The sequence below is a fragment of the Panulirus ornatus genome, chromosome 14 (genome assembly GCF_036320965.1).
Source record: "Panulirus ornatus isolate Po-2019 chromosome 14, ASM3632096v1, whole genome shotgun sequence".
In the NCBI taxonomy this organism is placed as follows: domain Eukaryota; kingdom Metazoa; phylum Arthropoda; class Malacostraca; order Decapoda; family Palinuridae; genus Panulirus; species Panulirus ornatus.
The window spans coordinates 59,386,414-59,407,469 of NC_092237.1; the positions used below are offsets into that span (position 1 = coordinate 59,386,414).

At 36.4% G+C, this 21,056-nt stretch overlaps 1 protein-coding gene across 4 annotated transcripts; it reads right to left on the reverse strand.

Moving 5' to 3' along the window:
• Window positions 1–715: 715 nt before the first annotated feature.
• LOC139753479 (uncharacterized) lies at window positions 716–19,122 on the reverse strand. Of its 4 annotated transcripts, XM_071670040.1 has the most exons (5): window positions 19,022–19,122; window positions 17,411–17,485; window positions 15,307–15,979; window positions 10,198–10,289; window positions 9,574–9,690 (listed from the first exon to the last, which is right to left on the reverse strand). In XM_071670040.1, the coding sequence occupies exons 2-3, from the start codon at window positions 17,475–17,477 to the stop codon at window positions 15,357–15,359; spliced, it is 690 nt and encodes a 229-aa protein (XP_071526141.1). In that variant the 5' UTR covers window positions 17,478–17,485; window positions 19,022–19,122; the 3' UTR covers window positions 9,574–9,690; window positions 10,198–10,289; window positions 15,307–15,356. The 4 variants fall into 4 exon arrangements, with proteins under 4 accessions (XP_071526138.1, XP_071526139.1, XP_071526140.1 ...); XM_071670037.1 differs by lacking the exons at window positions 9,574–9,690; window positions 10,198–10,289 and adding an exon at window positions 716–844 and having other exon boundaries at window positions 15,303–15,979; XM_071670038.1 differs by lacking the exons at window positions 9,574–9,690; window positions 10,198–10,289 and adding an exon at window positions 719–844.
• Between the last annotated feature and the right edge of the window lie 1,934 nt (window positions 19,123–21,056).

Sequence of the window (21,056 nt, forward strand, 5' to 3'; positions counted from 1 at the left end):
AATCTATTAATCTTATTCATTTTCAGTTTATAGACACTAGCTTTTGTTTATAAATATCTCACTCATGTACTTCATAAACTGCTCTCTATTCTGGTATTTTAAATTTTATTTATTGTAGACTTTTTACTTTTCCAAAAGAAGGAACAAAGGGGGCCAAGTGAGGATATTCCCTCTAAGGCTCAGTCCTCTGTTCTTAACAATACCTCGCTAATGGGAGAAATGGCAAATATGTATGTATGAACATTCAGTTTTTAAATGCCCATTCAGTTACTGATTTCTTTTTTTATCAAACAATTTTTCTTACATTAAAGTAAGAATTCTGGGTTACTGATGTTATAAATAAATTTATAACTTTATTCCAAAAATTCAATCACATAGTTTATATATTTTATTGAAACAAGTAAAATTATGCATAGGAGAGATTTTAGCATAAACACACTTGTGGCTTATATAAATATATACAACAGACACTAAAGAACCTAAAGTTTCAGCCAACAAAAATCCTTCAGTACAAATTTAGAGTTATACAGTAAAGGAAATCATAAATTTTGAAAGGCAACTCTCTGATAACAAATCAAACACATTTTCTTCTAGAATCACAGCTCCGAAATACTATGATTACTTGTCCCTTCAGATTAGGTAAAAACTTCAATTGATATCAGTAGCGTCCTGTCTAAAATATCATTGAACAAGAATGGTGCTTGGGTAAACTCGTTCTTCTGTGCAATGTACAGAAGGATACTCACAATGGCATTCTCAAAAATTTATATGTAATCCAAAGGCCCTACACTACAGCAGATGATCCATCCTTGTTCAAGAAGATATCTTGTCACTCAGTGGAAAACTGAAATTAGAATTAATATTTAGCTTCTGGTTAAAGTGTCTAGTGACTGAGCTGCTTCAGTAAGTTAGCTAGATTAGAGGAGGTAAAACCAAGCAGTCAGACTAGAAGAGGTGAAAAAAAGCAAGTGCACATCACAATACAGGTTCAAAACCTGATTACACACCTGTATTGCTTGACAATACCCAGCTAATTACATATGATGTGCGGTTAACTCTACTTTCTTCAAATTTTCATGCGTTAGTCATTCCATTGCTGGAAAAGACTAGCCACCCAATTTATACAAACACTGTATCATTCCACCTAACTTAAGTCACTGCTGATCCAGGTAATGAAGACAATAAACCAATAAAATGAAAGGTCTGGCAGGAGAGTGATCACATACCATCAGACACTTGATCATTTCAAACAGTTGTAATATTGATGCAAAGGTGAAGAGTATTGTATGCTCATGTAAGAACTTTAACTGCTATCAAGTATGTCCATTACACAACACACCTATGTGTATGTGTATGATTACAGATGCAAAACAAACATTCTAGGTGTTGTCTTGCCATGCACAATATATTATTGCTGTGTATTCATTCTTTCACACGAACAAAAGCATCTACAGTAAGGTAAGGTAAAATTACATGTGTAATCATATGAAAAGATCCTCTAGTATATGTTTACAAGCTGAATGAAAATATGGTAATATTACAAATATTACTGATATATATATTTCAAAATGAACTGTATCTGTTTTAACCCACTGGGAATTCAATGATTCTCAAATCTGATTTAATATTCTAGGTTGGAAAATTAACTATAATTAGTATGCCACTTGATACACTTATATTATGAATACATATTTTGATGCTCAGAAGTCAATGCACTTCTACAAGCATATTTCTGTTTCAATCAATCAGCAACATTGCAACATGTTTAGGAACCCTCCAAATTAGTTTACTTACTATCAAGGTGTACCAGTTGTCTTCTGTTTTACAGTGCAGTATTGCTACAAGTCCTATGTTAAGGTTTCAACAAAAGCAGGAAAATTGAATTTAAAGCAGAAAATACTATTTGTTAGGATATAAAACTGAATCTTATAATAAATGAGAACAAAATGTGACTGGCTCATGAGCAAGGCTACAATGAACAGAAAAAAATGGAGGCTACAATGAGGAGGCTCTTCCTTTAAACACCATCATAATTTTTCAAAAACCAAAATTCTTATGGGTTCCCAAGACTACCCAAATTATCTGCAGTGGAGAGTAATGAAGAAATTGTTGTGAACTATATGCTACATACTCTGACCCCACAGGATGATTATGCGTGCTACCTACATAATACTTTCAATCCAGTCTGAGTAGCAAACTGAATGACTCAAAACTTATTACCATAAATTATCTGGCTTAGAATACTATCCCACACTCATGTGTGTGATGCGTAATGGACTGTACTTATGATGATGCACCACATCTTTCTATCTGTAGATACAATGGCATTAAAAAATATAGCATGAAGGAATATGCATTCCAACTGAAACTGAAAAAGTTAGGAGTCTATTAAAGTCAACACAACATACACTGCAACTCAAAATACCTATCAATTCAATGTTATAATGTGGCTGATTAAATGAACTGAAGTGTTGCAGCTGACAAAAGCATGTTCTCAAGAGTGAATCATTTTACCTTCTCATGGACTTAAGTTAAATAGAGGTTGAGTTAAAACTTAAAATTCCTGGAACTTTATGATAAATTATTAACTAATAAACATTATATAATAATAATTAACTGTCATATGTACATAACACATCAAGTGTTGAATTTCATCACTTCAATGCTTAATTTTAAAAAAATTTCATCTGATTATATATATATATATATATATATATATTCTCTCATACTATTCGCTATTTCCCGCGATAGCGAGGTAGCGTTAAGAACAGAGGACTGGGCCTTTGAGGGAATATCCTCACCTGGACCTCTTCTCTGTTCCTTCTTTTGGAAAAAAAAAAAAAAAAAAAAAAAAAAAAAAAAAAAAAAAAAAAAACGAGAGGGGAGGATTTCCAGCCCCCCGCTCCCTTCCCTTTTAGTCGCCTTCTACGACACGCAGGGAATACGTGGGAGGTATTCTTTCTCCCCATCCCCAGGGAAAATATATATATATATATATATATATATATATATATATATATATATATATATATATTTTCAGTTTAACTGAATAACAAAATAACTGCATAATATCTACATACTCAGAAATATTTAGTATTTTTGATGCACAACCATTGGAAATTAAGTATATATATATATATATATATATATATATATATATATATATATATATTTTCAGTTTAACTGAATAACAAAATAACTGCATAATATCTACATACTCAGAAATATTTAGTATTTTTGATGCACAACCATTGGAAATTAAGTATACGTTAACCATCTAAACAAAGAATATTTACATTTTATTTTACTTTTAAAGGTACAAATTCATGGTATGCTATTGGTAATTTTGCCTCCTTGACTACAGTGGCTTTTAAATAAAGGAGAATTCTTTCTATGCTGTACTGATATTGAAGATAAGAGGGTAAGTGTTCTGACTTGGCTTGAGTGAGGCTTGCTGAATGTAAAATTCAAGCAGAATCCTTGGCATTTTTCAAAGTAACCGCCAAACTAATAGAAGTTTCAGCCCTTCAGCCACTTCCTAAATTCCCTGCCCATTAACACTGATTCACCTCACCTATAACCACATTCTGATTTACCATTCTAAAATAAGAAAATGGCAGAGTAACTCAGAGTGGGTAAGAGTTCTCTAAGCTCAAAATGTAAAAATACAAAAAGTCTATGTCCATTAGATCTCTTTTCATGTTTTGGAAATCTGAGTGAAAAAAACTAGAACCAAATTATAATTAAATGTATAAAATTGGTAGTCAACAACACCATCAGTGTAAAGTCTTCTATAAAACAGGAGTAAAGAAAGCAACAGCATTGAGATAGCAATATGTGACATGAGTATCAGTCCAATGTCTTACTATATGGGTATGTAAGCCATAAAAACAATTTATATAGAAAAGAAAAGAAAACTTCCTAGTAGAGGAAAGGGAATACTGACCCTATGCTTTTTAAATTCTAAATTTATGATTGACCAGCCTTATAGTCAAGACACAGTTACTTTATGATACTGTTAAATCAAAATTCCCATATGGATCTGAAATTAAAATACTAGATTTTATACATAAAATATGAAGCAGACATCTCATTCAAAAAGACCACCACAAAATACACAAAAAATTTTGGGAAGCAAGTAATATGGAAGCTATCGACAATATGATTTTCCAAAAAGAAGCAACTAATGTAGAAGCAGTAGTAAGTAGCAAAACAGCTAGAACATTAATCGTTTCACACTGGAGCATTGGAGCATTCAAGCAATGAAATAGAATATTATAGGGGGTGGACATAAAAAGAAAGGAAACATAAACTAAATGATGCTCCTAGACTATTAGTCTCCATTCAAGTCCAACACAAATTAAACAGAAGTGAGAGAATACTGACAAAAAATGGGCAACCACATTACTGACTGACCTTTAAGTGCCTACATAATTCACTTTTGTGGATAAATCGGTCACCCATAATGATATAAATGCATAACGTTGGTAACATTCAAGGAGCCTGGAACTCACTTGAATTCTAAAAGCAATATACAGTGATACCATCATGAAGAAAACATTACTCAAAGTCAGTAACCTAAAGAGGTCAAGATAATCAACCAACAAATCTAGATATACTGTGAAGAACAGACAAAAACTTGTCATTATGATCATTTGGCAGACTGTCTGTTAAATAAACATGTTTAGCCAATGTAAAACAAATAACTGATCACAACAAAATAACCAGATTGGAAACTGCTCAACCAAAGACAAGACTCTTCACCAACAGTCCAACACTAATGTTAACATGACTACAGACAATTCTGTAAATGACACTGCATTATCCAAAATTATCTTATAGCTCCTCCTAACAGTTACTATATACACTGTTCCCACTAAAGGCAACAACACTGGACTCAAGTGGTGAAAATAATGAGCATAAACCAAAATGCAACTATACAAATTTCACATTGATAAGTTGAAATGCCTTTAGAAACAGAGGAAACCAAATGTACCAACTGGCAGGGGTTTAAAGCAATGGCTGGAAGGCACGTGATTGTATGGGATACTTAAATGGGTTGTTTGATTGCCCCAAGCAAAATCATAAAGCCTCCATTGAAAAACAACCATTATGTTTGCTTTGTCCAAGTCAAGATTTCAGTCTTCCACACATTAAAAGTCCAAATCCATATATGACAATGAAAAGTTCACGCTTTCCGGTGATAATTCCTAATTCAGTATTAAAACGATAAAAAAGAATAATTCTTTATACTCCGATAGCATAAAATCTGACCACTGTAGGAAGACTACTTCATATACCTATAAGCCATACACTGGTTATCTGATCTATTTCTGGCATTTGAAAAACATCATGTGATACACGTAAAACTTAACATAGATACATTCACTCATCAATAATACATGTTTTAGTATCTGCTTAACTCCAAGTAACAAAAAATTAAAATTTTCAATGCCTCATACCTCCGAATTACAATAATCACTTCATAAAAGTCTTTACATAAATAAGCACAAAATTCAACCTGAATCCAATATGATACACATATGAGAGCAACAACGCTCTATGAAATTTTTAAAGTGAAGTTAATGTACAAAAATTAAATAAAACTATATCTACACTGTAAATGAAGTGCATTTATCAATTTTGTGAAAATCATTCAGAATTTCAGGGTCCTCATTTACTTAACTTCCTCACTTTAAAAATATCAAAATAAAAAGGGGAAAATATTCCATAATGAAGAATCTCATCAAAATACCTCACATGTCAACATAAAAATCTGGCTAAATATTGTACATACATTAGATAGTTACACTGCAATGTATACAACAGAAGATATAAACATGTCTCATTGCCCTTCATTATTTTTGATGAACACAAGTTTCTTACTGTATAAACATTCTAGTTACGGGAATTTACATCTTTAATATATTCATATTGTCGACGTGCACTCCTTGTTAATTTTCTATTCATGTCCAGGCACTTCAAAAGAAGCCTGATATAGATAGAAACAAGAGTTTGTATAAGAAATAAACAATAACAAGTGAGAAACTGAATGGCAATGTTTCAAGATTTATAAAAATATTAGTACAGGATGTTTAGTATAGCTAAATATATGTACATAAAACCAAACCTTGTTAATTCCTTGTTAATTCTTTTACTAACATTTGCAACCAATCTGCTTGAAAAACTAACACATATTCACCGCGTGTCATAAAAAGCAACTAAAAAGGGGAGGGAGCAGGAGGCTGGAAATCCCTCCCTCCCGTTTTTAATTTTCCAAAAGAAAGAACAGAGAATGGGGTCAAGTGAGGATATTCCCTCTTAGGCTCAGTCCTCTGTTCTTAACACTAACTCACTAATGCGTGAAATGGCATATATGTAAAAAAAACATAAATATATTATTTATTTATTTATTTATACGTACGCATGTATATATCAAAACATAAACATATTTTTCAAAACTTACTACATTAATGAAACCACAGGAAATGGAGCTGTGGTTTCGGTGCATTACACATGACAGCTAGAGACTGAGTGTGAACGAATGTGGCCTTTGTTGTCTTTTCCTAGCACTACCTCGCATGCACGTGGGGGGAGGGGGGTACCATTTCATGTGTGGCAGGGTGGTGGCGGGAATGGATGAAGGTAGCATGTATGAATACATTCATGTGTATGTATATCTGCGTATGTATATGTATGTATACGTTGAAATGTATAGGTATGTTTATGTGCATGTGTGGGTGTTTATGTATACATGTGTATGTGGGTGGGTTGGGCCATTCTTTCATCTGTTTTCCTTGCACTATCTCGCTAACGCGGGAGACAGAAACAAAGTTTAATAAACATATATTTATATATATATATATATGTGTATGGGGGGGGGGTTGGGCCATTTCTTTCGTCTGTTTCCTTGCGCTACCTCGCAAACGCGGGAGACAGCGACAAAGTATAAAAAAAAAAAAATATATATATATATATATATATTTATATATATATATATATATATATATATATATATATATTCATTTTTTTTTTTTTTGCTTTGTCGCTGTCTCCCGCGTTTGCGAGGTAGCGCAAGGAAACAGATGAAAGAAATGGCCCAACCCACCCCCATACACATGTATATACATACGTCCACACACGCAAATATACATACCTACACAGCTTTCCATGGTTTACCCCAGTCGCTTCACATGCCTTGATTCAATCCACTGACAGCACGTCAACCCCGGTATACCACATCGCTCCAATTCACTCTATTCCTTGCCCTCCTTTCACCCTCCTGCCTGTTCAGGCCCCGATCACACAAAATCTTTTTCACTCCATCTTTCCACCTCCAATTTGGTCTCCCTCTTCTCCTCGTTCCCTCCACCTCCGACACATATATTCTCTTGGTCAATCTTTCCTCACTCATTCTCTCCATGTGCCCGAACCATTTCAAAACACCCTCTTCTGCTCTCTCAACCACGCTCTTTTTATTTCCACACATCTCTCTTACCCTTACGTTACTTACTCGATCAAACCACCTCACACCACACATTGTCCTCAAACATCTCATTTCCAGTACATCCACCCTCCTACGCACAACTCTATCCATAGCCCACGCCTCGCAACCATACAACATTGTTGGAACCCCTATTCCTTCAAACATAGCCATTTTTGCTTTCCGAGATAATGTTCTCGACTTCCACACATTCTTCAAGGCTCCTAGGATTTTCGCCCCCTTCCCCACCCTATGATTCACTTCCGCTTCCATGGTTCCATATATATATATATATATATATATATATATATATATATATATATATATATATATATATATATATATATATTTTTTTTTTTTTTTTTTTTTTTTTTTATACTTTGTCGCTGTCTCCCGCGTTTGCGAGGTAGCGCGAGGAAACAGACGAAAGAAATGGCCCAACCCCCATACACACGTACATACACACGTCCACACACGCAAATATACATACCTACACAGCTTTCCATGGTTTACCCCAGACGCTTCACATGCCTTGATTCAATCCACTGACAGCACGTCAACCCCTGTATACCACATCGCTCCAATTCACTCTATTCCTTGCCCTTCTTTCACCCTCCTGCATGTTCAGGCCCCGATCACACAAAATCTTTTTCACTCCATCTTTCCACCTCCAATTTGGTCTCCCTCTTCTCCTCGTTCCCTCCACCTCCGACACATATATCCTCTTGGTCAATCTTTCCTCACTCATTCTCTCCATGTGCCCAAACCATTTCAAAACACCCTCTTCTGCTCTCTCAACCACGCTCTTTTTATTTCCACACATCTCTCTTACCCTTACGTTACTTACTCGATCAAACCACCTCACACCACACATTGTCCTCAAACATCTCATTTCCAGCACATCCATCCTCCTGCGCACAACTCTATCCATAGCCCACGCCTCGCAACCATACAACATTGTTGGAACCACTATTCCTTCAAACATACCCATTTTTGCTTTCCGAGATAATGTTCTCGACTTCCACACATTTTTCAAGGCTCCCAAAATTTTCGCCCCCTCCCCCACCCTATGATCCACTTCCGCTTCCATGGTTCCATCCGCTGACAGATCCACTCCCAGATATCTAAAACACTTCACTTCCTCCAGTTTTTCTCCATTCAAACTCACCTCCCAATTGACTTGACCCTCAACCCTACTGTACCTAATAACCTTGCTCTTATTCACATTTACTCTTAACTTTCTTCTTCCACACACTTTACCAAACTCAGTCACCAGCTTCTGCAGTTTCTCACATGAATCAGCCACCAATCATTTATTCATTTATCTATTATACTTTGTCGCTATCTCCCGCGTTGGCAAGGTAGTGCAAGGAAACAGACGAAAGAATGGCCAAACCCACCCACATACGCATGTATATATCAAAATATAAACATATTTTTCAAAACTTACTTCATTAATGAAAATAAAAAACCTTGGCTAAGAAACACAAATTTAAACCAATTAATTCTCAAGCATCCACATCAGGTTCATTAGTCTCTTCTCACATTTACAATTCCTCCATAGTCCACCTTATATTTACCATATATCCACCTACAGAAAAACATATTTAACTATGTTTGAAAGGTGACATCTGCAAGATAAAACCATATTGTCATTTACAGTCTAAATAATTAGGGGGATAAATAACAGTAAAACAATTTCTACCTATAATCAAAATTCTATACAAGAAATAGAAAATTTACCAATCAAGCTCACAAACAAGTGTAGATATCCATTATATAAATCTGAATAATACAGCCTTTTTATATTAAATGTGCATAAAAAGACATCATAACCATATCTATTGGTTCCCTTTTCTTCTTAGTCAAAACGTAGTTGGTCAAGTTTTTGAGGTAGGGCCTGGAAACCTAAATTACACCTTCTCCCTGTTTTTATATGAATAAATTACAGAAGATAGAATATTGTTTCACGACTGGTCAAAGAAGACATGCTGTGAGATAAAATTTCAAGCATGAAATGAAAACTTGTTTCAAAATTACCTCAAAGACAAAATTTATAATTTTTTGTACATCTGTATTCATTTGCTTTACAACATTCTCTAACAATTTAAAGATTTCATCTTGAAAATGATAATAAAGGAAACTCCAGGAATAGTCTTAGCCCACTGACTGGTATCTGAAAATGCTTGAGAGAATGCAGATCAGACCTGAAATACCAAGTTATCACGAAATTAGGCAGACATGACATGTCAAGTTGTCAAGAAATTAGTAAAACGTATCATCTACGGTAAAATTCATATTCTATGAATTTCAGTAAATGTAACCCCTACGAATATTAAACCAAAAAAACATAACATCATGATGTAGATTCTAATATAAAAAAATGAGTGACAAAAAAAGGTCCATGGCAAATGAATTATTGTTATTCACAAGGGCAAACAAATTCTATATAGCCATTCATACTCATTCCAAAATAGTTAACTTCTGAATACTTGTTTGATGAGAACACCTCTATCATTTTGAAGATAGCCAAACTCTAACAATAATCATTAAAGGCCTGATGAAAAACAATTTTCCCTATAGAAAGAGAACTGCAAAAAGTAAAAAAAACATGACATGAAGAAAAGCAATTACATAGTTATTAAACTATACAGCACACAATCTTTTTAATCAAGAGAGGAAGAAGGATTTTCCTTTAGTATGATATTACTTACAGTGTTTCCTTTCCACAAATGATGGGCCATACTAGCTTGACACTAAATGCCAAATATTCCCAAAATTTTCAAGTAAGATAAGCAATTCATGCCTGAAAAATTGTTATAGAATTACTCCCAAAGAGCATTAGTATTCATTTTCTAAATATCATGAGATAAGACCAGCTACAGACATTGCAAAAAGTAAAAAGGCAGTACATGGTAGGAAAGTTGAGGATGTATGCTAGAGAGGTGCTCAGCAAAGTTTATGCATAAAATGCAGACTACTGTGTCTGGAGAAGTTTGCAAGCCACCCTACAGTGTGGTAGTAAGTGGGACAGGGAATATTCTTAAACATATGAACACTGTGTTTATAATTATGTAACTGCAACATCTATACCACCACTTTTCCCCCTATAGGAGTCACCCAGTGGGCAAGGCATATGAAAACCCCATTGTCTTCGAGTAATCCTATCATCTGACTCTAAGATGGAATTTCTACTCTGGAGTTATATGAAGGTCCTTCAATTGCTTGCATGTTTTTAATATCAATCTTCTTTTATGTTGGGGGCTCCAGTGACAAAGAAAAGTCCACCTCAAGGTATGGCCTTTAATTAAATATAGAGAAGTTACTGAAAGGGAAAAAGAGGAGGTGGGAAAGTATTTACGAACCCTGGAGTGAGATTTTGCCTCCAGGTCTCTGTCTCTGAATCTACTGAAGGAACTGCCTGATCATCAATCACCACTGGCACTGGATAGCTGCCAAAGGACGCTATTAAAAGATGATCCTCATAGCAACTGTCACATGCACAGCCGTAGCATCACATGAGATTTCTGAGATCCATTCAGTTGTAAGGTTTGCCACTCCTGGGAACATAAGAGTTGGTTTCTCAATGAAACTTTTCTTAGTGATGAGGAAAGCCAGCATAAGTTCAACAATAATACCACCAAGGCACAGAGCTCACCACAGCACACAGTTTGTTAAACAATTCATCTACACAAAAGAGGCTCTGATGATCCAGTTTGGGTTCCAAGTTCTGCTACTAAATCCCTGAACAGAAGCACATAAGCTGCTCTGTTCTCTCCCAAAACAGAGCATATTCCATTTCATTTTTCACAAGCTTCAAGCAGCTCTTTCGTACTCCCCCACTGGACTCAGATCTGGTCGAGTTAAAAGCCCATACAACGTATTTATCCCCTTGCTTAACATGATTTTTAATATATAAGCATCACCCTCTTGGGAATCATGAGGCTTCTCCTTGACTGTCAACAAGTTTTATAGTAAACATTTCTTCCAAAAACTAGGCCACTCTAAAACAGCCCTCAAAATAGTGGGATTATGCGTGTCATCATTGGGCCTTGGCCTGTTATTCCTAATGGTAACATTACTGCATCTCCATTACTCACTAGCCTCCTCTAAAGGAAGACACAGCTTTTTTAAACATCCAAAACTCATTTTTTAAATTTTTTTTTCTTTTCTTTTTTTTGCTTTGTCGCTGTCTCCCGCATTTGCGAGGTAGCGCAAGGAAACAGACGAAAGAAATGGCCCAACCCACCCCCATACACATGTATATACATACGTCCACACATGCAAATATACATACCTACACAGCTTTCCATGGTTTACCCCAGACGCTTCACATGCCCTGATTCAATCCACTGACAGCACGTCAACCCCGGTATACCACATCGATCCAATTCACTCTATTCCTTGCCCTCCTTTCATCCTCCTGCATGTTCAGGCCCCGATCACACAAAATCTTTTTCACTCCATCTTTCCACCTCCAATTTGGTCTCCCACTTCTCCTCGTTCCCTCCACCTCCGACACATATATCCTCTTGGTCAATCTTTCCTCACTCATTCTCTCCATGTGCCCAAACCATTTCAAAACACCCTCTTCTGCTCTCTCAACCACGCTCTTTTTATTTCCACACATCACTCTTACCCTTACGTTACTTACTCGATCAAACCACCTCACACCACATATTGTCCTCAAACATCTCATTTCCAGCACATCCATCCTCCTGCGCACAACTCTATCCATAGCCCACGCCTCGCAACCATACAACATTGTTGGAACCACTATTCCTTCAAACATACCCATTTTTGCTTTCCGAGATAATGTTCTCGACTTCCACACATTCTTCAAGGCTCCCAGGATTTTCGCCCCCTCCCCCACCCTATGATCCACTTCCGCTTCCATGGTTCCATCCGCTGCCAGATCCACTCCCAGATATCTAAAACACTTTACTTCCTCCAGTTTTTCTCCATTCAAACTTACCTCCCAATTGACTTGACCCTCAACCCTACTGTACCTAATAACCTTGCTCTTATTCACATTTACTCTTAACTTTCTTCTTTCACACACTTTACCAAACTCAGTCACCAGCTTCTGCAGTTTCTCACATGAATCAGCCACCAGCGCTGTATCATCAGCGAACAACAACTGACTCACTTCCCAAGCTCTCTCATCCCCAACAGACTTCATACTTGCCCCTCTTTCCAAAACTCTTGCATTCACCTCCCTAACAACCCCATCCATAAACAAATTAAACAACCATGGAGACATCACACACCCCTGCCGCAAACCTACATTCACTGAGAACCAATCACTTTCCTCTCTTCCTACACGTACACATGCCTTACATCCTCGATAAAAACTTTTCACTGCTTCTAACAACTTGCCTCCCACACCATATATTCTTAATACCTTCCACAGAGCATCTCTATCAACTCTATCATATGCCTTCTCCAGATCCATAAATGCTACATACAAATCCATTTGCTTTTCTAAGTATTTCTCACATACATTCCTCAAAGCAAACACCTGAGCCAAACATCCTCTACCACTTCTGAAACAACACTGCTCTTCCCCAATCTGATGCTCTGTACATGCCTTCACCCTCTCAATCAATACCCTCCCATATAATTTACCAGGAATACTCAACAAACTTATACCTCTGTAATTTGAGCACTCACTCTTATCCCCTTTGCCTTTGTACAATGGCACTATGCAAGCATTCCGCCAATCCTCAGGCACCTCACCATGAGTCATACATACATTAAATAACCTTACCAACCGGTCAATAATACAGTCACCCCCTTTTTCAATAAATTCCACTGCAATACCATCCAGACCTGCTGCCCTGCCGGCTTTCATCTTCCGCAAAGCTTTTACTACCTCTTCTCTGTTTACCAAATCATTTTCCCTAACCCTCTCACTTTGCACACCACCTCGACCAAAACACCCTATATCTGCCACTCTATCATCAAACACATTCAACAAACCTTCAAAATACTCACTCCATCTCCTTCTCACATCACCACTACTTGTTATCACCTCCCCATTTGCGCCCTTCACTGAAGTTCCCATTTGCTCCCTTGTCTTACGCACTTTATTTACCTCCTTCCAGAACATCTTTTTATTCTCCCTAAAATTTTTTTAATAGAAAACTATAAAAAGCATGTACAGGTATTTTCCTATCAGGATAATTTACGTCCACCTCTTTCCTAACACAATGTAAATTTTTCCCAATTTCTGCTGAAAAACTCCTACATGCTTTTCTTTGTAAATCTTACCCTTACACTTTCAAGCATTTATATGCTTGGGTCCCCTGTATTTAAATAATGACTGACGTCTCCTATCAAACATACTGAAAGGTTAGATCTCTTAGTCTTTTTGCTTTTTCATTTCAAAAATCTTATCTTTTATTTCATCAAACTATCTACTTACATTACTCCCAAAGAAAAGGGAGAAAGGATAATATCCACAAATATCTTAAAGTGTGGTAAAAGGTAACTAAGAGGGGCTGGAAATCCTTACCTCCTGTATCAAGTTTCTAAAAGGGAACAGAAGAAAGAGCCAGGTGAGGATTTTTCCTCAAGAGTTTAATAATCTGTCCTTGGTGATACCTTGCTGAAACAGCTAAAGGCAAGCAGGTATAACAAAAGAAAACCTACATTCAAATAAATGTTCCCCACATCTGTACCATAATAGTACAAATGCACTCTTCTTAATACATGGCAATTTTGCACAATATATCATCAGAGAATGAAAAACTGAATTTGTTATTGCAAAAATGAAGGTGCCTACACTCAAACTCATTTTTAAGCTTAAACATGGTATGCAACAGATATGAGTGCATATAATCCTTGTTCAGATTTCAGAGGGACAAAATATTGTACATAAAATTTACTATCTAATGGATCATAGAGATTCCACCATTCCTGTCACTTAGGAACCACACTTAGGAACAGCCTTTCAGTTTAGAACATAGCTCCAACATTTTGCCAAAGCCTGCTTACAGGTGTTATCAGACAACTCAAGTCTTCACTGCCTAATGGGCCAGGCAATATTTGCCCAAGTTAAGTAAACCAAGCAGTCAATAAGTGGGCTATCATTACCCATCAGCAATTCTGGCAATACGACAAAATACTATTCACAATGAAAGTCAACTTCTAGTGATATTCGGTCATTAGCAATGGCTGGGCTAAAGCATGAAAATTTATCATAGCGATGATTTGTCCAACAAAAGCCTGATCTGGGGATACAGTAATTAATGAGTTTGGCCATCCATCATGCGCAGAAATATAAGCCTTATTACTGATTCTGAAAATTAGGCTTAACCATGCATGGTATCCCAAATGATAAGAACTATCTATTCACTGGTTTCAGGACATCAAATGGTAATGCATACCTACTCAATGCCACAAAAAGAAAAGATTCTGCAGTCTAGCTACAAGGGCAGAATTAACAAGGCTTGACTGAACACTAAAATAAATATAAAATCCAAAAACACAGGTAATGCTTTGGCTTCAGATCTGGATTTCATTGCATGTGTTGTCATCAAATTAAAGTACAGATAATACAAAGTATATATCAACCTCTCTCTTTTGAAACTTACTATTGTCTTCAGGAATCTGAAACCTTTAAATGTTGACAATAATAAAACTATCATACTGAAAAAATTCTTTCAACTCTTTTAATCACTTCTGGACTGATGTCTTCACAAAGTAAGGTATTCCATGACTGCATCACTCCAGGAACTCTACTTAGTTATTTGCTTTCAAATATAATTGAGTATAAACTATTCATTTAAATACAACGAACACAAACTATGCTTACATACATTGTTTTTGGTGTTTGAAATGATTCAGTGACACCAAATCCCTCCACTTCTCAGGTACAATCATCCATTCTGAGCTGTTGTATACCTCTAGATACTGTTTCCAACTCTCTAGGTTTGGAAGTCAGAATAAGCCCCTCATCCATGGATGCAGTCAAATTCTCCATGCTGCGAGATCTGACTAACATGTGTCCTGTACTACTATTTCCACTAGTTGTGGCACTACTGCAGTTACTGCAGTTTTTGTTTTTGCTTGTACCACTGCTTAAACTGGTCGTTCTGAGGCGATACGATCCACTACTGTATCCTGAGAATTCGTTGGTATTAGTAACTGCAGTGTTATTGTCATATGGGTGTGTCCGAAGTCGCCGTCTGCGAGCAAAGCTACATTTGTACACTAGTTTGGTGGAGGGTTCTTTGATCCCTTGATAAGGTAGTTCATACCCAGCTTTAAAGCTTGTAATAAAAGTTGAATTCATGGTAAGAACTTGGAAGCCCCCAATATTTGTATTTTCCTTTTCAACTGAGTGGGATGTCCCAGAAGTTTTAGGGCTTTTCTGGGAGTCCCAGCGAGAGGTAGAAGGTCCTTGCTGATCTACGTTAAGTTTTTCCATGCTGTTCTGTAAGCACTCTTGGATGTACTCTTTACAACTTGTAGTGATGGTGCTTAGCATGCCTGAAACAAAACCCAACATTAAGATATAACTAATTACTGTATACATTAGTGTAAAAGAAAGTGACTAAAAACTCTGAATGCAAGTGAAACAATCTGTACAGCTCAGCAACTGGAAGGGATGTGAGTGTGTGAAATAAAAGTGAAAACATGAAAATTACAGAATGAATTTCCTTACATTTTGGGGTATTATCTATACAGTTAATTTCAAATAATTTATCCAACCATATGGTCATAAAATTTGGTTCTTTCTTCTGCAATGCCAGACAGTTTGACCCACAAAAAAAGCCAAAAATAAATCACAGCACTCCTGAAGTATCTGGTAGTACTTTTGAATAAAGATTCAGCTTTATGGACTATTGGGAACATTTTCAAGTATTTGCCTCCTTTAGTTTTGTTATTGATATCACACAGCTTCATCTAAGAGAGGTAGAACAGTGCATCAAATTTCAACTGTTTGGCAACAGAATATCCCCCTAAAGAATGTTCTTACCATCCTCAACAATTTGAAATTCACATGATTGTGATATGAGTGTGTTTAGCAAGCATCCAATTTTCAAGTGCGTATTCCTGGATTTGGTTTCCAAGACTTCCTATTTATAAATAACAAAAGTCAAAATAATGTGAATCTAGATGCTAATGGCTAGAGCCTACATTCTGCCCTATAAAGGGAAGGGTGACCCAAAGACTACGAGCTGGCCTTAACTCCAAATGCTTGTAAATGACTAAAGAATAGAGACAGAAGATTTAAAAAAGTATAACACATTGTTGGCTTTTGTATTCTAATCCATGTCAAAAATACATAATTCTTCACATTCTTTTACATTAACTGCTATCAACAAGAGGCACTTGCATTGCTTGATGTTGCACCTCTAACAAACTAAAGGAAACAAAGCTAAGAAGCTCATTAATCAAAAATATGTGGGACAAAATATTTGTCTCTGCCAAAAAATATATGCTATCAGCTTAAACTTTCCATCACCCAGCAACCTGTAGTTAAAGGACTTGCAAATATAAAATCTATATCAGTTCTCTTAATCAATATGCAAATTCATGCATCTGTATAACCCAAAACATAGTCAAATTGCTAACTCCACAGAAGGTAATTTTGGAGTAAGAAGTGAATAAAGTTTCTGTCATATATTCTTCATGCATTTCACACTAATAAAAATGTGTCCACATAGAGACTTATAAGGGAATGAAACAATGTCAAAAATATACTACATGTAGCGAGGGACATTGAATTTTACAAAGTGTTTACCTAAACTTGATCTCACAACCGAACAAGATTGTGACCAGAATTCATGTGGATTCAAATTAAGTGCACAAAACATGCATACACACATTTGCTCTGACAATACCATAATAACTAAAAACTTGCTGTTTACCAAAATTTCCAATATAAGTATTTTTGTCCTATCAGTTGGCACTTACCCAATTCATCGAGTGATTTATTTATTGAAATGATATCGTATACCTCCCCAACACCTTCAGTACTCATGGTTGCACCTGTAAATGACACAACAGAATGAGACAAAAATCCACATGTAAAGAGAAATGTACCATAAGTACAATATGGCATTCACATTGAAGAAACTCTATTAAGAACCCTAAAACATGAAAAGGTGAAATAATAAATAACACTATTCATAAGCTATATAATGATCCAGATGATGAAATAGGAATGAATAACTTTTCACACCATCACCCAACCTACCCATAAGGAGCCATTCCACGAAGTCCCCAGTGGCAGATCAAATTACCATTCAGAGTTCCAGCCTCCCTATGAGCAGCCATTCCATACAGTCCCCAGCAGCAGACCAAATTACCATTGAGAGCTATATCTCCACTATAAATAACATCTAGAGAGGTTAAGTGAGGTTTTCACATGTTTTGCTGACTTCTAAAGATTGTTTCACAAATGTTATGTTGATTAACCCCAATTTTCACTGATATTCATTACCTTTATGAACACTGCCTTCTTTGATAACATCAAATAATATAAAGGACATCAAAGCACACACTGTCACTTTTAGTATATTCTCTAAACACTTCATTCCAGAACAAAACCACTTAATAGCTAAAGCTAATAGCAACATGGAATTTACCTGGAGTTTTACCCATAGTCTTCCACAGTAATATAGTATTGCTTAAACACTTTCCTTGCACATACAGTTGATTCATAAAGCAGTGTAATTCACACTTAATTCATCACACACAAAATACTTTTATTGCACAATCAGAAACCACTCCTGTCAATACTAAAATACTTATAACCTTCAATATTCACGTACCACACATACCCTCTCTCACTTTAAAGTCTTTCTCTTCTCCTCACTCCCTCCATTATAGATCTTTATTACCAACCTATCATCTACTATTTGTTCATAGTCATACCAAAAGGCTGTCATCTACATGTTATTTCAACTAGTTCATCACATTGTACGATGGGCTCACAACCACCCTATGTAACTATTCAATTAACTTCTAAGTTTGGTAATTATGTTTTCTATTATCTCTTGTTAAGAAGCACTTTGTGAAGACAAATGGTAGAATACATACTATTCTAGTGTTAATGTTTACTTTGTATTCAGACCCTTTAAACAACATTTTATGCAATAAAACATCCCAAGAAAATCAATCTTCGTCCCTGCTTCACGTAACATGTTAAATGACATGTAAGATCAACATATTACTTACGAAAATACATGATAAATACATAGTTACCAGCTCAACTCTGATAAATATCACTCTTACTTATCAAACTGAGTTTATAACGGTTAAATAGGCAAAGAAAAAAATGAAAAGCCATCGGTAAGAATATATTTGGAAGCGGCACGGGAAGAGGTAGGCCTATGACATAAGTTTTGTCCCCAGCTGAGCCCATGACAGAAGCAGGGACGTTAGAGCTCGCCCCCCATCATTCACACCTTATCCTGTATTCTTTTCACCTTTACAGCAGCTCATTTGGCCACTCTTAATCAAGTACGGGTGGGTAGTATCTACAGCCCATTTCTCTTACAGTGAATCGAAGTTTAAACTTACCATTAAAGACCTATACATAAGAGTCGATGCTTCAAGGCCATGTCAATCAGCTGAGAGAGTAAACAAGGAGGTAAACACACTACTCTTGCCACATTCCCTAGAGGGGGCGCGCCCACTCCCACCCGCCAAATTTAACTTCATACTGACGAATTACCGGGTTTCTGGAGAATTTTTGGAGGAACACTCCTGATGTGAGTTATATTTCCATGGTCAGTGCTCGTTGATATCATGTTATTAATTTGTGATTTTATTCCCGATGGATTGCACAAGCAGTGATCTGTTTCTACTTCATTTCGTGTTTATACGAATAGTATTCTCAAAGGAGAAAGATACACTAGTGAACCTATAAGCTCTCTTGTCTTCACAAATATTAATTTTTCTGCTTAAGTAGAGAATGAAATAAATTCTGAGACATATAGACTATTTGATACATATTCCGATGGTGTGAATAGCAGTGTGTGCTTACATATTATAAATGTTAATCTAATGTGAAATTATCTTCCTACAACGTCAACTGGAACGTAATCTAGTAGAACTAAGTGCCCATTTAGGTGGGAAAAAATCCCACTACCAGTAATGTTTCTTCATCTGTCTAACTTCAAGCAAGAACGTCACATTTTGTCTCAGGCTATTTTAAGGCAAGTGATGAAGATAGTCACAGTAAAACTGTGGTTGTAGTTTTGCAATCTCGAACTAGCAATGAGTATAGCGAACAACTCATTTTGCAAGATACATAATAGTGTATTTCAACATCCTCGACACTCTATGACAGCACTTCCAGCCTTCCCAGTGCCTGGTCTGTTAAATCCTGAAAGAGGTTCATCTTTGTAGATTCCTTATATTCAACAACTTCCATCCAGAAATTTATAGTTGATCTTGTTTCATGGTATTTACGTAGTGATGGAGGGCTGTACCGACTATCAATTTAATCAAAGGAGGGAATCAAAACGGTCAGTCCTAATATGATTGGGCTCTCATTCTAACATGATTAAGGAATAGATACAACCATCATCATACAGATTTCTTACAGTACATACACCCATCATAACCCAAGAGTAGCACAACCTTCAGGTTCGGTAGATTACATCAGCTACCGCCAAGCAGCACCTGTGCATGAGAAAAGCTTTACATTAAGGTATAAAGGGCTTGATATAACGCACTTTTCCTTTTCGTTTTGTTTTTCATATACTATATCCTAAGCTTGGCTTTTGCCATGGGAGCACTAATCTTAATGCTCAGTTTGTTATATTGATTCGCAAGTCAAGCTCGGTATTTGTCAGCTTGTGATTCCCGATGTATACCTGTATACCAACTGTGGGTCGTTTGTAGAGCAGATGGTGTAGGTCTAACGTCTGAAGGGGATGACCTGTGCATTGACCATCTCGCTGGCCTTTTCTAGACCGATTAGTACAACCAGTGCCTTGCCGTTACCGATGAGACTGGAAGGTGTGACTTGGATGACAGTGCAATCATGTATGATTACCCATTTGTTATTACGTATTTCTACAACACTAGGAGAGAGTTCTACACTTAGAGGTCCATATCTGTAATTTTCTCAACAACCATGATTGCATACATATATGAATAAAGCAGTTCCACCTTCACATGAAGCGATTTAAGACCATTCTTATCACTTTACACGGGTAAATGGTTAGGGATATAGGTCTAAGTCGTCTGGATCCTTGTGTTTCAGAATCGGCTGGATGTGCACCATTTTCCAAGAGATTGAGAGCCTTCTGATGGTTTGGTTTGTATTCACGATGATACGGAGAGCAGTTTGTCCTGCTGAACCTGACTTATATATAGCCTTTGTTTGGTCCAACCCAGCGGCAGTGTTCCTCCGCCAGTTGACCTTCTCAATTACCTGAAGGGTTAATATACAGTCTGTGCTTTCCTTACTCCTTACAGGCCCATCATGAATAAATGAATAATTAGATGAATAAATAGAGAAGCACATAAATAAATAGATAATGGTTTGTTGGATTTAGGCAGCTTCGCTTTCTTTTATGGTCCAGTCTTTCCAAGTCTCTTCTTA